At 35.1% G+C, this 18,388-nt stretch overlaps 1 protein-coding gene and 1 long non-coding RNA gene across 2 annotated transcripts; one reads left to right on the forward strand and one right to left on the reverse strand.

The window, feature by feature from the left end:
- Positions 1–3,711: 3,711 nt before the first annotated feature.
- Positions 3,712–11,369, forward strand: LOC133870764 (probable protein phosphatase 2C 59). The gene is made up of 9 exons (XM_062307970.1): positions 3,712–3,864; positions 3,976–4,232; positions 6,643–6,770; positions 7,739–7,837; positions 7,929–8,087; positions 9,663–9,749; positions 9,833–9,924; positions 10,170–10,244; positions 10,930–11,369. Exons 2-9 carry the CDS (start codon positions 4,153–4,155, stop codon positions 11,086–11,088), a joined length of 879 nt encoding a protein of 292 aa, XP_062163954.1. The 5' UTR covers positions 3,712–3,864; positions 3,976–4,152; the 3' UTR covers positions 11,089–11,369.
- A 238-nt stretch (positions 11,370–11,607) lies between these two features.
- Positions 11,608–15,140, reverse strand: LOC133870765 (uncharacterized). Its single transcript, XR_009900789.1, has 3 exons — positions 14,711–15,140; positions 14,158–14,534; positions 11,608–12,546 (listed from the first exon to the last, which is right to left on the reverse strand). It is a non-coding gene; the product is annotated as an uncharacterized LOC133870765 (long non-coding RNA).
- Positions 15,141–18,388: the final 3,248 nt, after the last annotated feature.

Below are 18,388 nucleotides of genomic sequence, written 5' to 3' on the forward strand. Positions count from 1 at the left end.
TAACAGCACAAGTGATACTCTATTTTTGTATTTTGCTGGAAAATTCTATGCCCATAAGGATTATCAATGGTTTTCGATATCTCCGTGAAGCAGTAAAGTTGGCCCCAGAGGTGTGGACAGCAATGCTTATACCGATGGCTGCGAAGCCAGGGGTCCATAATTTTACTTTTGATATCATTTCAGCCTTAGTCAGGCATTTTAGCCACAAACTTCCAGGAACTTCACGGGTTTGTATTTCTAGATATCTGCGCAGTTGGTGAAAAACTGGAGCCCTGATCATCTAATACATCAGTAATCCCTTTTTAACAAATTTTATTGTGAGCCACTTTTGTTTGTTTCCTTACAATGTCCATATCCATGGTACTCCCGGAGGGATGTATATATTCAAACGAAGCCTTAGCCTCGTTTGACAATGTCTTTTTTTTAAGGGTATTTTTTGCTTTTTGGTTGAAAAAGTGTTGTGATGTGACATAAAAATAAAAGTAATTTTGAGCATTTTGTGATTAGAGTTGTTTGTTAATGCTTTTGTTTCTTTTTGCCAAAAAGGAAAAAATCTGCAAAAAAAACGTATATGAGTCCAAAGATAATAGCAGATTTAGATTGAAGTGAAGAAAGTCAGAGCACGGCTTTGGAACAAAACCAAAAGTTGCGTGTAAAATTAAAGGACAGAAGATGGTCCTGATTGGATTGCCAAGGAAGACAAAGGCTTGCTCGTCAGAAAATTGCTAGAAAGGACTCCATGCATATCTTTAGTGGGAGACTATCGTGAAATTTTGTTGTTTGAATTGCTAGCAAATGTGAGATTCTTTATTAGAAGGTTCACCTGAATGAGTAAATCTCGGACAACTCACTCCTGCTCGAAAAAAGTGAGCCTGTTATAATTTTTTCATATTCACTATCCAACAATTTGGATAGCAAATTATTGGAAAACTGGATCCAACTACCATACTACTCTATATGCATGACATATGGCAACCGGTTGCCATATGTATCTCTTCCCCATCAGAAGGGGCGTGGGAATCACACAACAGCAACTAAAAAAGCTTTCATTTATTTTCATATAACGTCTTTCTCACGAATTGCACTTTCCATGCCCTCGTCGAATTAGCAAGAATTGGAATAATTATAAATATACCTGTCTTAATCATAAATAATAACATGCTGAATAGAACAAGCAATATGCACTTGTATTTAAATTTCAAGCTCATAGTAAAAATATAAAATCAAATAAAAAATTTCAAGCTCATAGTTTCGTGCTCCTTTGTTAATAAGATTCTATGACAATTTTTGTCTTCATTCATCTGGACTGTTTTGGATTTTCATATGAAAAGATCTCGAGTTGAGAAATAAACAAAATAATTGATACGTTACAGCTAAAGTCTAAACCTTTTCTTTGTATTGACATCTCTCTCTCTCTCTCTCTCTCTCTCTCTCTAAATTACATTCTTTTTATAAAATTATAATGCTAGTCATGACTTATGAATTATGCATTAAAATAAAATAGGATCGGAAAAAGATAACCTAACTGAAAAATAAAAGGATATATAATAAAGAACCCAACTGCCTTGGACTTACCAAAAAGGGCTCTAACCACCGTGGAATACATTTGATTGGTCTTTTGAAGACCTTTTTTTTTTTTTTGTGTCAGTTTTGACGTTTTGGAGTAGGATTTGCTGTAATATTTTGAACATCGAGAAAAATTGGGATCTAAATAGCCTATAATTGTGGCAACATGACCCCTCCAGTTGATTTTCAACTGGTGAGGAGCTGGTCAGTTATAATCAAGTGTATTTTTGTAATTTTACATTGGTCCATAATTGTGGCGCTTAAATTGCAATGTAATTCAGGTAGTCCATATAGGTTGTCACCTACTTATTTTGGCAGTCCACAGATAGGGAAATAGCACGTCCACTTGTCCCGCATGCCCAAAATAAGTGGTCTTATAACCATTATCTGTGGGCTGCTCAAATTGACAATTCAGGTGGATCAATTATAAAAATAGTAATGATATTTTAAGACAAAATTTTGTAGGCTCATGGAACCCTTATCATGATGCAAGAGGCAATGCGTTGTACTAATGCCTTTAGACCACATTGGGGGAAAGTGTCTTATTTTATAATCCTTGATTGCTAAAATTATACAATAAACATGCTTGTTCCACCTGTATAAATGTGCTGTGGCTTTTTTAGCCAATTGATCTCGAAGGTGACAGCCGTAGTTACCGATGCAATTAGGCTAAATGTCATAGAGAATGCAATAAATTATCACAATGTTCTCCTCAAGTGTTTTTTTTACAGCCAATTGTTTGTACACCTAACCGTACCACCAAGTTGTCAAAACTAAATAAAACAAAGTTCTCTCTAAATTAAGTTTGAAAAAATTTATTGTTTGAATCGTTAGTAATCCGAACAACAAATATGAGAGAGCTTTAATGAGATCCACTTGTTCAAATAGGTACCTGTTCGGACAAGTGAGTCTCATATAAGCTATCTCATATTTATTGCACGGATTGCTAGCATTTCGGACAGCAAAACTGCTGATGACGAGTGATGCGATACGTAAGTCTTTTATCCTTACGTATAGCATTATTCGTCTTTAGAGCATTTGAAACTCACATATATTTTTAATATAAACAAACATATGTCTTTAAGGGCATGAAATTCTCAATCCATTAATTTTTTTTTTTTTTTTCATTTATCTAAAATTTCATATTTTATCCATTTTACCTTAAACCGAGTGGGAGAAAAGATAAAAAGGGTCATAAACATTTGGACACAAGAATCTAAAGAAGTCAATACATAAGATTCCCAATCTGAAAAATGTCAACATATTCCTTCACCAAACTCAATTGTCCCCAAATGAAGTCGAAATTCACTGATCACCGCACACTTTCTGCATGTGCGCCACGTGTATCGTGGCCACCAATAATTGGTGGATATATGTTGGCATTTGACTAGAGACTCGGTATTACACCCCGCCGTGCCAGCCTAGCCCTTGCCTCCTCACCCCATGTTTAGCATGAACTAACAACTTCCCCATTTTTTAATCCCTAGATTAAATTTCCTCCTTTTTTTAAAAAAAATATTATCAGAAATCATACTTTATTTTCATTTTGTTGACATGATATTACTAACAAAAAAAATAAAAATAAAAAATAATGCTACATATTATACGCATATTTTACTGGGCTAAGGTGACAATATTCATCAACGTTCAACGCTTGGATAAACCATTATTAAAAAAGAAGTTAAAAAGTTAATGAACACAACCAAATCAATTCAAAAAAATTGCTCTAAAAAGAAAAATTCATAGGCTGATGTGACAAATGTCATATTAATACAATGAGATAAAAGTGTTGTGTATCGCATTTTTTTCTCAATATTATACACCATATTTTTATTATGCTTTGCTGATAAAACGCCGCCAATTAATCCTTAAATAAATTATTATTATTATTTTATATGAAATCAGTTATTATTTTAAAGCTAAATATCACATAAACAAAATAAAATAAAAATATAATATATAGTCTTTCTCTTAAATAATATAACAATATATATACGTAACCACCAACTCAAGGTGACACCCTATAGAGGAGTTATATATTCTTTGTCTTTAGTATCGTATCTATAGACATCTATAAAATTTAATCTAGTGGATAAAAAAAAAATGACCGGATCGGATTTAACTTGATTTCGCTTTTCAATTTTGTTTACTTAATTAATCAATCATTATTTTTTCGCCCTTCTCTTTTCAAACACCGAATTATCTCTCTCTCTCTCTCTCTCTCTCTCCGAGGAGTTCTCTCTTTGTCAATTCCCCTCTCTCTTAGTCTTAGCATGTCATTTCCCTTCCCTCCTTCAGGTACGTTCTGCAACTTTCTATATCTAAATTGATAATTTCAAGTAATAATTTCGAATTTTCAATTTCAGAGATCGACGTATCAGTTTCTTTTTCGTTGTTGTTTATACGCAGGTTAAATTTAAAATTCGTAACTATCCAAATGGTCCCTCTAATTCTGAGATCATTGAGCTTCTTGGCCTGCGAAAATAGCTGATTTTTCCTTTCGAATCGTCAACTACTCGTGCATACGTAATCCAAATTTTATATTTGTTCGTTTTTTCTGGGCAATTCGTGAATTCAAGCGATAATATGGGCTATCTCAATTCGGTGCTGTCATCTTCAAGCCAGGTTCATGCCGAAGACGCACCCGTAAGCGGCGGTGGCCTCAGGTTTACCCTCTTTTGATATTTGTGTTTTCAATTTTTAGGTTGGATTTGTAGACTCTAGCTGTTGTGTTGCGGTTTATTGAATTATATGTTTTTCATTGATGTGTATGTGTATTTGGTCGAGTATTGTATACCCATTGTGCATTATTTACCACCTTCTGTTTTGGGATGGATTATGTATTTGTTGTACCATATATGATATATACCTTTTGTTTACCAAGTAATTATAGTAAATTATGATGTTTTTATTGTTGTAGATAAATGTTCTTACTTTTTACGAATCTCAAGGATTGGCTATGAATATTGATACATTAATCTGTTTTTTTTTATAAGTATAATAATAATAATAATAATAATAATAATAATAATTTATTTAAGGATTAATAATTTATTGATACATTAATCTGTTGTGTAACCTAATGAGAAGGCCCGTCATAATATGGGTTTCTTATTGATATACCCACAATATGAGATTTTTGTTGGTCTGGTTTCTTCTTCAAAAGCTGAATTGTGAACTTTATCTCAGTCCAATGAGGTAATGGGTGACGACTTTACTTTCCATTTTCTCAAAAGGAAATGAAGTGAGGGAAAAGAAATTATTGGTAATGATGGTTCAAAAGTCAACTGTAACACCTTTTATTTGTTAGGAACATTAGTCGATTATATAAGAATATACTTCTTTTGATATTTCATTCCCTTTGTTCTGTTTGTCTATTTTGGGGTCCTTATTATTAGGTATAACCCCTGACATGCATTGTTCTGCATTTAATTCGAGTGGATGTTGCTTATCTGTATTTTGGCACTTTCATTGTTAAAGAAGTTTGTGTGTATATCATGTTTTGTCGTGTTGGGTATGCGTCAATGGGCCAATGTCAGCTGACGGAACCAAGTTAGTTATCCTTCTCATTCTTAATGACTGACTTAGTTGCGGTTTGTCGTTTTGGCACAGACCAACGGCGTGGGTGTCCCAATCGTTTTTTTTTTTTTTTTTAGCATTTTACAAAGAACTATGTTTAAACAGTGTTGATTGAGCATTTTTTCAGAAGTATTTGTTATTGTCATAATTGTGCTACAATTTACCAATTATATCCTGTATATACTTGGAATAAATATTTATATAAATTGTTTGTACATGTCTTATATACCCAGTTTCTGGAATCTCATTGATATGAGTGTTTCCACTTCTTCGTGGCTGCTCATAATTTATGATTATATTGTTTTGAAAAAAATAATTTATTGAATAACATATGCTATAAATCATCAAAAACCTATGGTCTTTATTCTTCTTTCAATCTCTTAATAAGTTTTTACTTATCAAAAAATCTCTTAATAAGTTTGGGTTTTTTTTTTGTTTTTTTTTTATTTTTATTTTTTCCCACCTTTAAAACAAACAGCATCTGCAGTTGATCTCCCTATTTTGACTTGAATATGATTTTTTTTTTAGTATTAGGCTTCACTTAATCGCTTTTTAGTTGCAGTTGCTCCAAGTGTCTCTAGACTTACACATAGGATGTTGGCTATTATTTGTCTTTGTGATTTTGTTCAACTTTGTCATCCAAGAGTGGCCAGCATCACTGATAATTCTTTGAGTTTGCTGCTAACCTGAAATCTTTATGTTCTTCATCTTTCTCCAATCATCCCTGATTTCAGAAAACCTAATTCTTTGGGAAAAGCTGTCACCACTAATTTCATGGTGCAAATTAGACGGCTAAGAAACCTTAATTCTGTGAAGTTAACCCTAATATATGAAGGCTCAATGGAAATTAGATGTCTAAAAAGCACAATTGAAAGTAGATGGTAAGATCAGAATCATCAGATATTTCTGAACTTACCATGGTCACCATACTTAAAGCTTCAATCTTGCTTCACATTAACATTCTTTCCATTGGCTTTTGATGTCCGGATGAGTACCTATATTCCAAATGGTTTAATTATATGTGTTTATTTCTGCTACTAAATTACCAATATCTTATTCTTTGATGCTATAACGTTTTGATGAATCGTGCCCAATAACTGAATAGTGCAGACAGTTTCCTTTTGTTTGTCTTTTCCTTCACCTAGTTGAAGTGATATTAGTATGTTCCCAATGGACAATAGTGACTCAGTCATATGTACGGTAATCATATACTGAACTCGTAAGTGTGCACATAATTTTTTTTTATTGTGCTTTTCAGTTTGTTGTTTAATAGAGGAGTTTGTTAGTGATATAGATTTTTTTCTTTTTTTTTTCTTTTTTTTTTCTTTTAGCTTGGAGTTAGTGAAATAAATGGGCCAACATTTCAAAATTTTCTGATTAATACATCAGAAATAGTTCTTTGACCAAATTCAACATGAATCATATCTCTCTCTCTCTCTTTCAACAATGAAATTATATGGGATGCTTTAAACACTAAATGTATACATGTTGCAACAGTCAGAATGGAAAGTTCAGCTATGGATATGCAAGCTCTCCAGGGAAAAGGTCTTCAATGGAAGATTTTTATGAGACACGAATTGATGGTGTTGAAGGGGAGATAGTTGGTCTGTTTGGAGTCTTTGATGGTATCTCTCTCTTTCTCTCTCTCTCTCTCTCTCTCTACACGCACACACGCACAGACCCAGACCCACTCACGCCCGCATGTACATCCACACAAGCGTGAGAAAGAGAATTTTTTATGTAGAACTTACAGACAATTGTGTACTTTTGTGTCTGTGAGTCTGCATGCACTTGCATGGGCATGTTGATTGTATCCGTGCTCATGCTTAGTGTTGGAAACTTCATCTCTGTATCTGTCTGTTGTACCATGGCTTCTGATGTATTGGTTTCTTTTAGCTGCATGCTGTTACCTCTAATAGCATTCACTGGATAACAATGAATTAGCATGTTATCCACATAATGGTTCCTTTTAGAGGGATACAGCTGAATGATTTTTTACATTTTTAGATATTCGGATATCTGCTTCACGTTGTCGCAGATTTTAGAAGCCCTTTTCCAAGATTGACTTGGAATGGTACTATGTTATTTTATTCTGAGTTGCTTGTGGCTTTTCTTCAGAATTTCGATGGCACCATCAGGGACTGTGGAACTATCCTATCCTGACCAGTGACTCGTGTTTGCCACACCATGAAAGCAATCTCTGTGGTGATTGCCCATTAGGGGAATCCTCTCATGCGTGATTTGTGGATACTTCAACCTTCTCTATCTTAACCCACTCGTAATGTGTGATTATCTTAAATAGCTTTTGCATGGGAGTAAACTTGTGTTTCAGATATGATTTGATTATGTTTATGTAAGCATATTCCCAGCATTATTTTCAATTTTTTTGATAAGCAATTATTTTCTTGTAATCATACTGTGTATTATTTTATTCATACGCACATTAACCAAGTAATTGCCATTTTCCAAACCTCCAAAAACCATGTGTTGTTTGCTTCTTATATATATCTTCACATTAATTTACTTTATTTTTCTTTCCTTTCGAATGTCAAAGACAAATAACAGTCCAAATCTCTCCTTTATGGTTGTCCAGGTCATGGGGGTGCTCGAGCTGCTGAATATGTCAAGCAAAACCTTTTTAGTAATTTGATCAGGCATCCAAAGTTTATTTCTGATACCAAATCAGCTATAGGTTTGTCACTTCTTATCCGTACACCATTATGATTTCTTTCTTAATGTTTTGTATTTTGCTTTAAGTCTTAACTTGTTCTTTCTCTGTGCAGCTGACGCGTACAAAGATACAGACTCGGAGTTTTTGAAATCAGAAAATAGCCAGAACAGAGATGCTGGATCAACTGCTTCCACTGCCATCCTAGTTGGTGACCGTTTGCTTGTTGCAAATGTTGGGGATTCCAGAGCAGTTATCTGTAGGGGTGGTAATGGTAAGGCCCATAAGTATTACTTAATTGTCTACTTAACTTTGACATGGATTTGATATATCCATTGGACAAAACCAATTCAAAAGCTTGGATGTTAAAAGGGATTTTCTTTCCAGTTTTAGTCGCCATTCTGATGCGCTATCTCTTTCTAGAGTTTTGGATTTTATGTGGCCTTTATCATAAGAAGCACTTGTAGTTGATGGTCCATCTAAAGGGATTTTCTTTCCACTTTTAGAACTCATTTATTACAATAAAGGCTTTGGAGAAGTTCTATATTTGTCCAACTTTATTCTTTTAGCACATTAGATCGCATGGCTAGGTTTTGTTTCCTTTTTAATATTGTTGTTGTCATAATGTCATGTAATGGAACATGTTGTAGTAGATACTAGTGTTCCCCTGGTTTTATTAAAATGCTCTCTCTCTCTCTCTTTCTCTCTCTCTCTCTCCCTCTCCAAATAATCTAATGGTTCCCCCTCAAAAGTTTGTTGTATGATATTGATGCCTCTAGTTGTATGTATATAGAGTTGATTGTCTACTTGTTGCTGTACTGTTTTATGTTTTTTTCCCTGCCTTTTCTCTTTTATATTCAAAACTCTCATAATGTTTACAATCAAATTCCAAGTAAAAATTTAGTATTAATAATAATTAGTGGATTATTTTTAATCATTTAGTACTTGTGATTTCAACTTGCTGAAGCATTTTTGACACTTACAATTTGTTACTGTATTCACTGTATTGTTGTTTGATACATTTGTATTATTTTACTAGCTTTTTATTCTTCAAAACACTTTGTATCATATCTAACTCTCTACTGGCTAGTTCTGTGTTGTTAAATCATGTGTTAAACTGTATCCAATCTCTCTCTCTCTCTCTCTCTCTCTCTCTCTCTCTCTATTTTTATTTTCCAGTTTTATCAGCACGGCACTAGGTAATAATTATATGGGTGTTTGGTTATATATTGGTTTTAAGCTTCCTTGTGATTCAGTTATAGTAATTGGCGGCAATTGGATTTTTTTTCTTAGCTAGGATTTGCTAATTATGTTTCCTTACCATCCCATTTAGAGCTCATTCTACTGTGCATTCTTTCAAATGGGGAAGCATATATGTTTGAATACTTTATGGAAGGTTTAGTTTTCAGTGAAATCCCTTGACAGCTATACAAAAGGAAAGAAAGGATAAAGAAAAAAAAATCCCTTCTCATTCCTTTATAGGAATATGCTAATTAGCAAACCTTATGATTCAGTTATGCCATTTCTTTATGATTTCAGTTTTGGTTAGTAGGTTGCCATTGCTATTCTGAAATCCCTTTTCCTTTTTATGTCATTTTGAACATGCAAGAGTTTTGATGAAAGGTCCTTTTGAGGCTTAGTCTCTCATCATTTTAGGAGGCTTAGTTTGATTTCATTTTTAGGAGTGCTGCTGAAAAATGCTGCATATCATTTATTGGCAGTTTAATAATGGACAGCAGCTAATCACTCAAAAACATTTTTAAGTTTGTGTCTCTCTGTTGTGAGCGAATTCTGTTGATAAATTATTTGGTTCATTATGTATTTGCTTATAACCTTGTATTTCCTGCAGCTATTGCTGTTTCTCGTGATCACAAGCCAGACCAAACTGATGAGCGGCAGCGGATTGAGGAAGCAGGAGGATTTGTTATGTGGGCTGGTAAGGTCATCACATGTTAATTTTCAAGCTTTCTGGTGATTGAGTGAATTGCTTGTGTTGGTGACTAAAAATTATATCAACAGGAACTTGGAGAGTTGGAGGAGTTCTTGCTGTTTCTCGTGCATTTGGTGATAGGCTCTTGAAACAATATGTTGTTGCTGATCCCGAAATTCAGGTGTCTTAACGTTGACTTTGATGCTTACCTAAATAAAGGTCTTGACTTTTTTTGACATGGTAAATGGTTCAAATGAAAGAAACTTAAGAGCACGAGATTGGAGTCCTATATTACAAGTCCCTATTTAGGAAAGGAGTCTTCTGATTGATATTGGTAGAATTGGAGTGCATCAAACTTGTTTGCCAGGCCTCCCATTTTCAGTTTATGAGAATAATTAGCCACTGACATCATTATGGAACTTTCAGGAGGAAAAGATTGACAGCTCCCTTGAGTTTCTTATCCTTGCTAGTGATGGACTGTGGGATGTTGTCACAAATGAGGTATGCCAGGCTTTCTGATTCTGGGTTTTGTTTTTGTTTTTTTTTTTTGTTTTTGGATAAGTAATCAAAATTCATTAAAAGCTCAAAGGTGCAACTCAAGTACACACAATGTATACAAAAGAAATGCCTATCCAAAAGAAAAAGAAAAGAGATCAAGGAAATCGCAAAAACTAGAAATATGAAATTGATTATATGCAGCTGTCTTGATGCAGGGTATTAAAGAAAAAAAAAGCCTTTCAATTCACCACCGTCCTCTCGCGGTCTTCAAAGCTATGGTCATTTGTTTCTTTCCATATACATCACATTATGCAGGATAGAAACATCTTCCACAATGCAGCACTATGAACACTACCAAACTGACCTACTTGGCATGACCCAATCTAAACCAAATAGACCAAAAAATAGAATCCCATAAGGTGCTAGCATCCTCACAATGATTCTGGATGCCCTTGCATGTAGTAAAAGCCCAAAAGTGGATAGTATGTCTTCAGAACACTAAGTATTTTTCTTTTCACTCTACCTCATTAACCTCACGCATACTCACCTGGCATTTGTATCACTTACAGAAAAAAAAAAATGGGCTATTTGTTGTTTTGAATGGGTGTCAAGTGTTTTCTTGACTTTTTGAATTGGACGTGTGGGTTTTCCCAAGCTTTTAGCTCACTGATTCTTCCCCTTTTCTCAGGAGGCTGTTGCAATGGTTAAACCACTTCCGGAGCCAGAACAGGCAGCAAAGAGGCTGATGCAGGAAGCATATCAGAGAGGTAGTGCAGATAATATTACCACTGTTGTTGTCCGTTTCTTGGCTAATCATGGGGGTTCCTCTCACAGCAGCTCTGGGTAAGCACCCTTCCTTAGCTTGGTGTGGAAGATGGGGTGCAATAAAATCTAGTAGTTCATAGTATAGGAAATCTTAGAATTGTACTGCTTAAGGATAGAGATATAAACAAAGTCATCAGGCTGCTGATGTGTGTTACACATTATCAGCTTCTAGTATAGAGCTGTATCTGATTGCTTACTTTCTGCTGTGGGTCTTAGAATGTAGCAACAAAATATGCGTGTTTAAATATGTAAAGAACCTCGAAATTCCAATATCATTTGCTCTGAGACTCTTTTCATTTGCAATTGGATTTTTGCATGGTAGTTACATTTTTCTTTCTTAATGTAGTCTACAGTTAGTCAGTTACGGCATCTTCTTTTCTTTTTCTTTTTTTTTTAAAAAAAAATTCTGAATCTTATAACAAGTGTGATAATCATATTTTTCGGATAAGTACAAAACAGTGATGAGTTGCTTTTCTGAGTGTCATTTTCTTTTTGGGGATAAGTTTTAGTGTCATATTAATATGAGTTGCATGAGATGGAGTTTGGCTTGCCTCTCTAGTGAAAAAAAAAAATGGTGGAGATGGAATAATTGGGAGAGAACTATAGTGATTTTTTTTTTTTTTTTACTGGAGGTCATCTCCCCTGTTTATTTTTTCACCGGAGAATCTCCTGTGAATTTTTCACTGGAGGCAAGCCAAACTCGATGAGATGCTCTCACAAAAGGTAATGATGATAGGAATAGCAACATTATTCGGCTGATGTGAGAGGATCCGAATCCTCTCCAGTTTACTTGAACTGGAGAGGAGCCGGTTAATGGTGAGGATGCTTTCAAAAGAAATCTTAAGGTTTTAAATTTGCCACGTAGCAAACAGCTACTTAATGGGACGCAAGCTCATTTGAGTTTAATGAAATATTGAAATGGACGAAAATACCCCTCCCTCTCGTGTCCACTGTACTCCTTCGGTCTCCATTCCCATCTCCTGGTCTCTAGTGAGATGAACTTGTGAAAATACCCGTCTTGCGAAAATACCCATCCCTTTCTGTGTCCACTGTCCATCGACTATCCACCACTCGTTAAAACCCAAGAGCATTCTCAACACCTGTTGTTGTACGAGCCCAGTCACTATCTTGCGCGCGAGCGACAGGTTGCCGGAGTTCAGATTTGTCCACTTCTTGAGGATGTCGTAGAGACTCATTCGGGTGGTGGACTACAATCACAGAGTTTGGCGGAGATGCCCGAGAACAACGAGGCCACACCTTATAGCTGGACCAGACGGATGCCGACGGAGAGTAGGCCTGCACGCGCCACCTGAGGCTGTTGGAGTGGGCAAGTGGATGGACCCCAGAGCGGAGAGTGAGGTGGCATGGATGGCGAGAGCCGGGCGTAGATTTTGGACTGCCAGTTTCGGGATAGGGGCCTGGGTTTCACCCTGGAGCTGCATTCGGACCTTGAGTAGGTTAAGTAGGTGGGTAGCACACCCTGCAACAATTGAAGCTATGCCTCTTTCAACAAAACCTTTCAGACCCATCTTGAATTTAAAATGCTTTTTTTCTCAGGAAACAAACAAAATGAACTTGTTATTCTGAAAGAATGAAATCTGGGTTTAGCTTTTGAGAGGTTTTAATTCTAGAATAGGGAAGAAGCTGGGTAATTAGATGGAAAGCTTTCAAAGAAAATTACAAGACCATTTGGGGCTGGAGTTCATCTCACCGGAGACCAAGAGATGGGAATGAAGGTCGAAGGCTACGAAGGACAGTGGACACAGAAAGGGAGGGGTATTTTTGCCCATTTCAAAATTTATTTCTCTTTCATTAAACTCATTGTCCCCGTTAAGTAGCAGTTTGCTACGTGGCAAATTTAAAAGCTTAGATTTCTTTTGAAAGCATCCTCACCATTAACCGGCTCCTCTCCAGTTCAAGTGAACCGGAGAGGATCCGGATCCGATGTGACATGGGTTAGAAGCCTTTTGAGTTATTATTATTATTGTTATTATTATTTTATTTAACAATGACTGATCTAAGAAACTAAGAGTTACTATCCCGTATCATGTCTTCATAGTGTGATTGTGGTGTGAAGAATATCATTTTTTTTTTATTAATATTGAGGGAAAAAAAAAAAAAAAAAAAAAAGAAGCAAAACTATTCTTTTGTGCATATTTTTTTGGGATAATTGCACCACTGATCCTTGAGGTTGGCTTAAATTACGAATCACTTTATGTGGTACAAAAAGTTCATGGGAGGTCCTTGTGGTAAACTATAATTATGAATCACTCATTGAACCAATTTTCTATCCATCAAGTTAACAGAATTTGATAGTTTGTCAATTCATATAAATAGTGAAACAACCTCTAAATATCATTTATATTGTAATTTACTAACGGACTCTGTTAATTTGGTGGACAAAAAACAAGTTTAGGACTATGAAAAGTTCATCAGTTAACGGATGTAAACTGCTAGCAATTTTCTTAGTAAAAACCCTGTTAAAAAAAAAAAAAATCACGTGGTTGTGGCTTCCCCACCCCCCCCCCCCCCCCCCCCCCCCCGAGCCATCCCCATCCCCCACATTTTTCTTCCTAAATTTTGTCTAAGACGAGGAATCGAAACAGAGTAAGAAACACAAAGAAAGAAAGAAAAATAGAGAGGAAGTGAGAGAGAGTGGGAGGGCAAGTGAGTCAAACATAGCGAGCATTGGACTATGAAAAGGGAAATTTCGAGGACAGAGAGACGCGATGGATATATAGAATGGTCATCCCGACTCATCCTCCTAGGCTACTCACTTGGAACTAGAACTCAAGGATGACGTGTGAACTTGTCCAAAAATGGAGGGATTAATCAAATCAAATTCATCAACGCGACAGTATAAAAGCTTTTTTTTTTTTTTTTTTGATATTTTAGGTGAACGAATCGGTGTGTGATGACGGCAAAACCGCGTTTTTGAGGTGCGAAAATGGCGAAGAAATAAAAAAAAAAAAAAAAAAAAAAAAAAAAAAAAATTAATGTTAGTACATCTTTATAAATAATAATAATAAAAAAGAAAAAAAAAATCAAAAGTGTCAGCAAGCAAATAGAAGGAGAAGAAATGAAGGCCTACCTTGAGCATCGAAATAACGGCACGATCTCGCGTGCGCGAACCGGAAGAATGGAATCTTTGATTGTTTGACAGTAACATTGGATAGTCCCTGCATGTATAACTTCACCACCAAGCCTTACATTTAGAAGCTCCGACTCGGTTGCCTACTCGGCGGCGGAATCATAGGAGAGCAAGTCGAACTCGACTTATCAACGAGAGGAAAAATGTCGGGAGAGGAAGAGGTGGAGAAAAGTGAGAGGTTTGCGTGTGAGAGGGATTGGGTAACGGTTGGCCACGGGGAGGAGGTGAGAGAGACGCGGGGCAGATAGGGCGAGGAGGAGGGAGAAAGCAGGGCGGAGCAGGAGGGTATCAGAAGATGATTCCCAATTTTGGACGTTCTTGTAAAAAAAAAAAAAAAAAATTGTTATAAAAAGTAAAATTTTTAGTTGAAACTAGATTTATTTTTTTAATTAAAAATGGCAGATCTAGCACCTAGGCTAACAAATAGTCCAGTAAATTTCAAGCATCATAGAGGCAAACTGTAAAAAGAACACTAAAAAATGAAATAAAGCACCTTAAAATAGAAGTACAAATTGAGACCGGTGTCGGGTGGCGCCGTCGCCAACGACGGCGCGTGTACTGGAGACCTCCTCAGCAGCAGAAATCCGCCAGAAGACCTCGGATCCATCGAAAAACCCCTACCTCGCCCAGGAAGACAAGCCGTGACCCACACGCGCTAGGCCAAGGAGAGACTTCCTTGGCGCGTGTAGGCCACGCGTTGAGCATGAAGGACAGACACAGCTGTGGCTGGAGGCTGCTAGACCGGAAGAAGCCGACGACCACTGTGGTCTTGGAAGAATCAGCCGAAGTGAACAGATTTAACATCAAAGAAAGAAACCCAAACAAAGAAAATCAGGTCAGAGCCTTTGCCGAAAAAACACACCAGAAAGTCGTTTTCCAACCCAAATCCCGTTTAGTCTTCTGTCGGGGAACAGCAACCACTACCGAATCTAATCCGGGAGAACAAAAAACTTCAAAACCCTACCCCCCCCCCCCTCCCCCAAAGAACAAAACTCTCAAAAGACTCTCTCTCTAGGGCCGGTTGAGAGAGAGTTCGTTAATGCATGCAATTAAAAAATTAAATTTTCTTTTAGTGACAAGTGTCTAAAATTTGAGAACGAAGGAAAAGAAAAAAACACACACACAAACATATATATATATATATATATATATATATATATATATATATATATATATATATATATATATGGAGAGAGATGACTCAGATCAATGAAGCCATTTTCGGCAAGGCATGCAATTTGCCATTACGCACGACGAGCAAACCATATGTTTTTATCTTCATCGTCCTCCATAAATAATATATATATATATATACATACACACACCATAAAATAAAAATGACAAATACGAGGAAAGAATAAAACAGCCATCTCCTTCTTAAAAAACACAGAGAGTAGCTATGGCGGCCTCTGATGGACAGGAGGGTCTGTCTGTGTCTCCATAGATGCTTGAGCTTTGCCCTTTATATATATAGTCATATAGAGGGAGGGAAGTGTCTTCTTTTTCTTTGTTTATGATTGTATATAGCTGGATACACGTGTGCCTTGCCCACCAAGCCATGAATATTCAAAGACAATGACCAATGTTATTATTATATTGTTTGTCTGCCTTGCCTACCGAGCCATGAGAAATTCAACGAGAATGAAAACAAATGGTTTAGCATTTATTTGATTCTTCTTTCTTATTCTTTTCTTAGTTCTATGTGTTAGAATATGAGAGTTTTCTATTCTTCTATACTACATTTTTATTTTATAACTATTTTATAATTATAAAATATTAATGTGACAATTTCAATTAATTTATAATTTTTTTCTATTCTTTTAGCAACTATTTATTAAATGACCGTCGAGACTACCACATCAACTTTGTGAAATATAAATAAGTTTCTAGCATTACTCTATTTATATGAAGATTAATTTGTTTTTCTAATCAAACCATTTACCATAGTTGTGTATCATAATCAAATCTTTTATTACTTTTCTTTCATTCTATCCACTTAATTATTTTCTCCCATTTCACATTTCATCACAAAAGTTTGTCCTTTTCTTAAACAAAATTTATATATTAAAGAAAAAGGAGCACAGTCTTTAGCGGAAAGAATAACTTAAATAAAAAATAAAAAAGATTAAAAGAGCCTAGCTAGCTACCAGAAGACAAAGTTCTCGTGGGTTCTCTCTCCTCGAATTCGACCTACTCTACGAGAAATTAATTTTCTCACGTCTTGCTCTCCAACAGGGCCTGCTCTTCCACTCGGCGGATTAGGCGACTGCCTAAGCTCCCAAGTAAAAGAAGGCCCCATAACATAAGTTTGTGAGAAAAAAAAAATAATAAAAAAATTAAATAAGGCCACTAAGGCCCCATCCTGAATTCTTGATAAAAAAAAAAAACAAAAACAAAAAACGAATAAAGTCCCATAAATAAATTTGTAGAAAGAAAAAATAAATAAAAAATTAAGGCCTCTACAACGATTTTGACAAAGTAAGTGTTCATTATCTTACTTAGAGACTCTTAAACTTCCATAGAAAAATCAATAGTTAGGGGCTTAAGATCACAACATTAATACCAAAAAACCCAAAAAGAAAAGAAGAAAGAAAAAAAAGAGTTAATTATCTCTCTCACAAAAAATCAATTCCCTAGGAACACAACAATTCCAAAAATCAAAAAATAAAATAGTCTATTATCATACAGAAAGGCTCTAGAACTCCGGCATTTAAGAACAAACAGTCATGCGACTCATGCCAAGAAAGACATTTTACTTTAAAAAAAAAACACACATACACAGAGACAAAAATCTTATTCTCTAAACAATCTTCATAAAAGTACCAAAATCACTCTCTAAAATGCTCTACAATCCTCCGGCATACAAGTCTTGGATAAGAATCTACAACGCACTAGAACACCCTTGTTGACGATCCTTTACTCCAACAGCATCTAGGGTTCCTCGAACAATGTGATATCTCACACCGGGTAAATCCTTAACCCTTCCCCTTCTTACTAAGACTACATAATGTTCTTGTAAATTATGGCCAATACTAGGTATATAAGCAGTGATTTCAAATCCAGAGGTTAAGCGTGCCAGAACAGGTAGGATGCCCAAGACCATCACTAGGACCTCATAGCTTGGCCATCAACCAACCAGGTCTCGTGTCCAGCTTTTGCCTCTCCCTCCGGTAATCTCTCACAACGACCATCAGCCTAGATTTGCTTCGGTATTCTTTTTGGTGTGCACCGCACCAGAGTTTTTTTTGCTTCAGTTTTTTTTTGTTTTTTTGTTTTTTTGTTTTTTTTTGTTTTTTTTTAATAGTCTAGTACTAACCTTGAAGGCAGCACCGACACCAAGAGATAAAACCAGACTGCAAGAGCCCATATGTGTGGCTGTTGAATACTTTTTTTCATTTTTCATTTTTATTTTTTTCATGTTTCGTTTATTTTGTAGTTTTTTTTTTTTTTTTTTTTTTTTTTTTTATTTTTTTTTTATTTGGTTGTGTTTCGGTCATTGGGAATCTGGGATGAAAATTTGGACTTGACTTTTTTTAATTTTATTTTTCTCTGTTATTTCAGGTTTTATTTTTGTCAAAACAAAAACCAAGTACTATTTATAAGACAAAAACAAAAACTTAAGCTGATCAATTGTGTTGTGCCTCTCTCAATGCAAGATAAGTTTGAAGAAATTTTCAATCAACAGGAAATACTATAAATTTATTTTGAATAATAAAATTGTTTAACAAAAAATAATATATATATATATATATATATATTTCGGTCTTTGCTTTTGTAGGTTCAGAGAATTAGATGATCTTAACATAAAGTGAAGTTGGAAAATATCTTTGATAAATCAGATTCTATTGTTCTTTTATTTTAAATTTATATCATGGATAATGTTTCTTTTATTTACAAATAATATTTGTTATAAATGTTTGCTAGAAATATGCCTTTGAATATATAAAAAACTGCAAAAACAATAGAAGAATAAACAAATTAACTGAAACTCAAAATAAATTATATAGATTTGATATTGACAATATAATATTGAATCTCAATAGCTATAAAAATAATTTTTAAATAAAAATATTATATATATATATATATATATATATATATATATATATATATATATATATATATATAAAGGCCTTATTTAAAATTATCGCCTAAGGCCTCAAAATATATA

The sequence above is a fragment of the Alnus glutinosa genome, chromosome 6 (genome assembly GCF_958979055.1).
Source record: "Alnus glutinosa chromosome 6, dhAlnGlut1.1, whole genome shotgun sequence".
Taxonomy (NCBI): Eukaryota; Viridiplantae; Streptophyta; class Magnoliopsida; order Fagales; family Betulaceae; genus Alnus; species Alnus glutinosa.

Bases quoted from the DNA above. Each gene is read 5' to 3' on its own strand.
- LOC133870764 (XM_062307970.1), top strand. From the start codon at position 4,153: ATGGGCTATCTCAATTCGGTGCTGTCATCTTCAAGCCAGGTTCATGCC. The intron at 8,088-9,662 runs GTAAGGCCCATA...TATTTCCTGCAG, and splicing joins TATCTGTAGGGGTGGTAATG to CTATTGCTGTTTCTCGTGAT. The intron at 9,750-9,832 runs GTAAGGTCATCA...TTATATCAACAG, and splicing joins AGGATTTGTTATGTGGGCTG to GAACTTGGAGAGTTGGAGGA.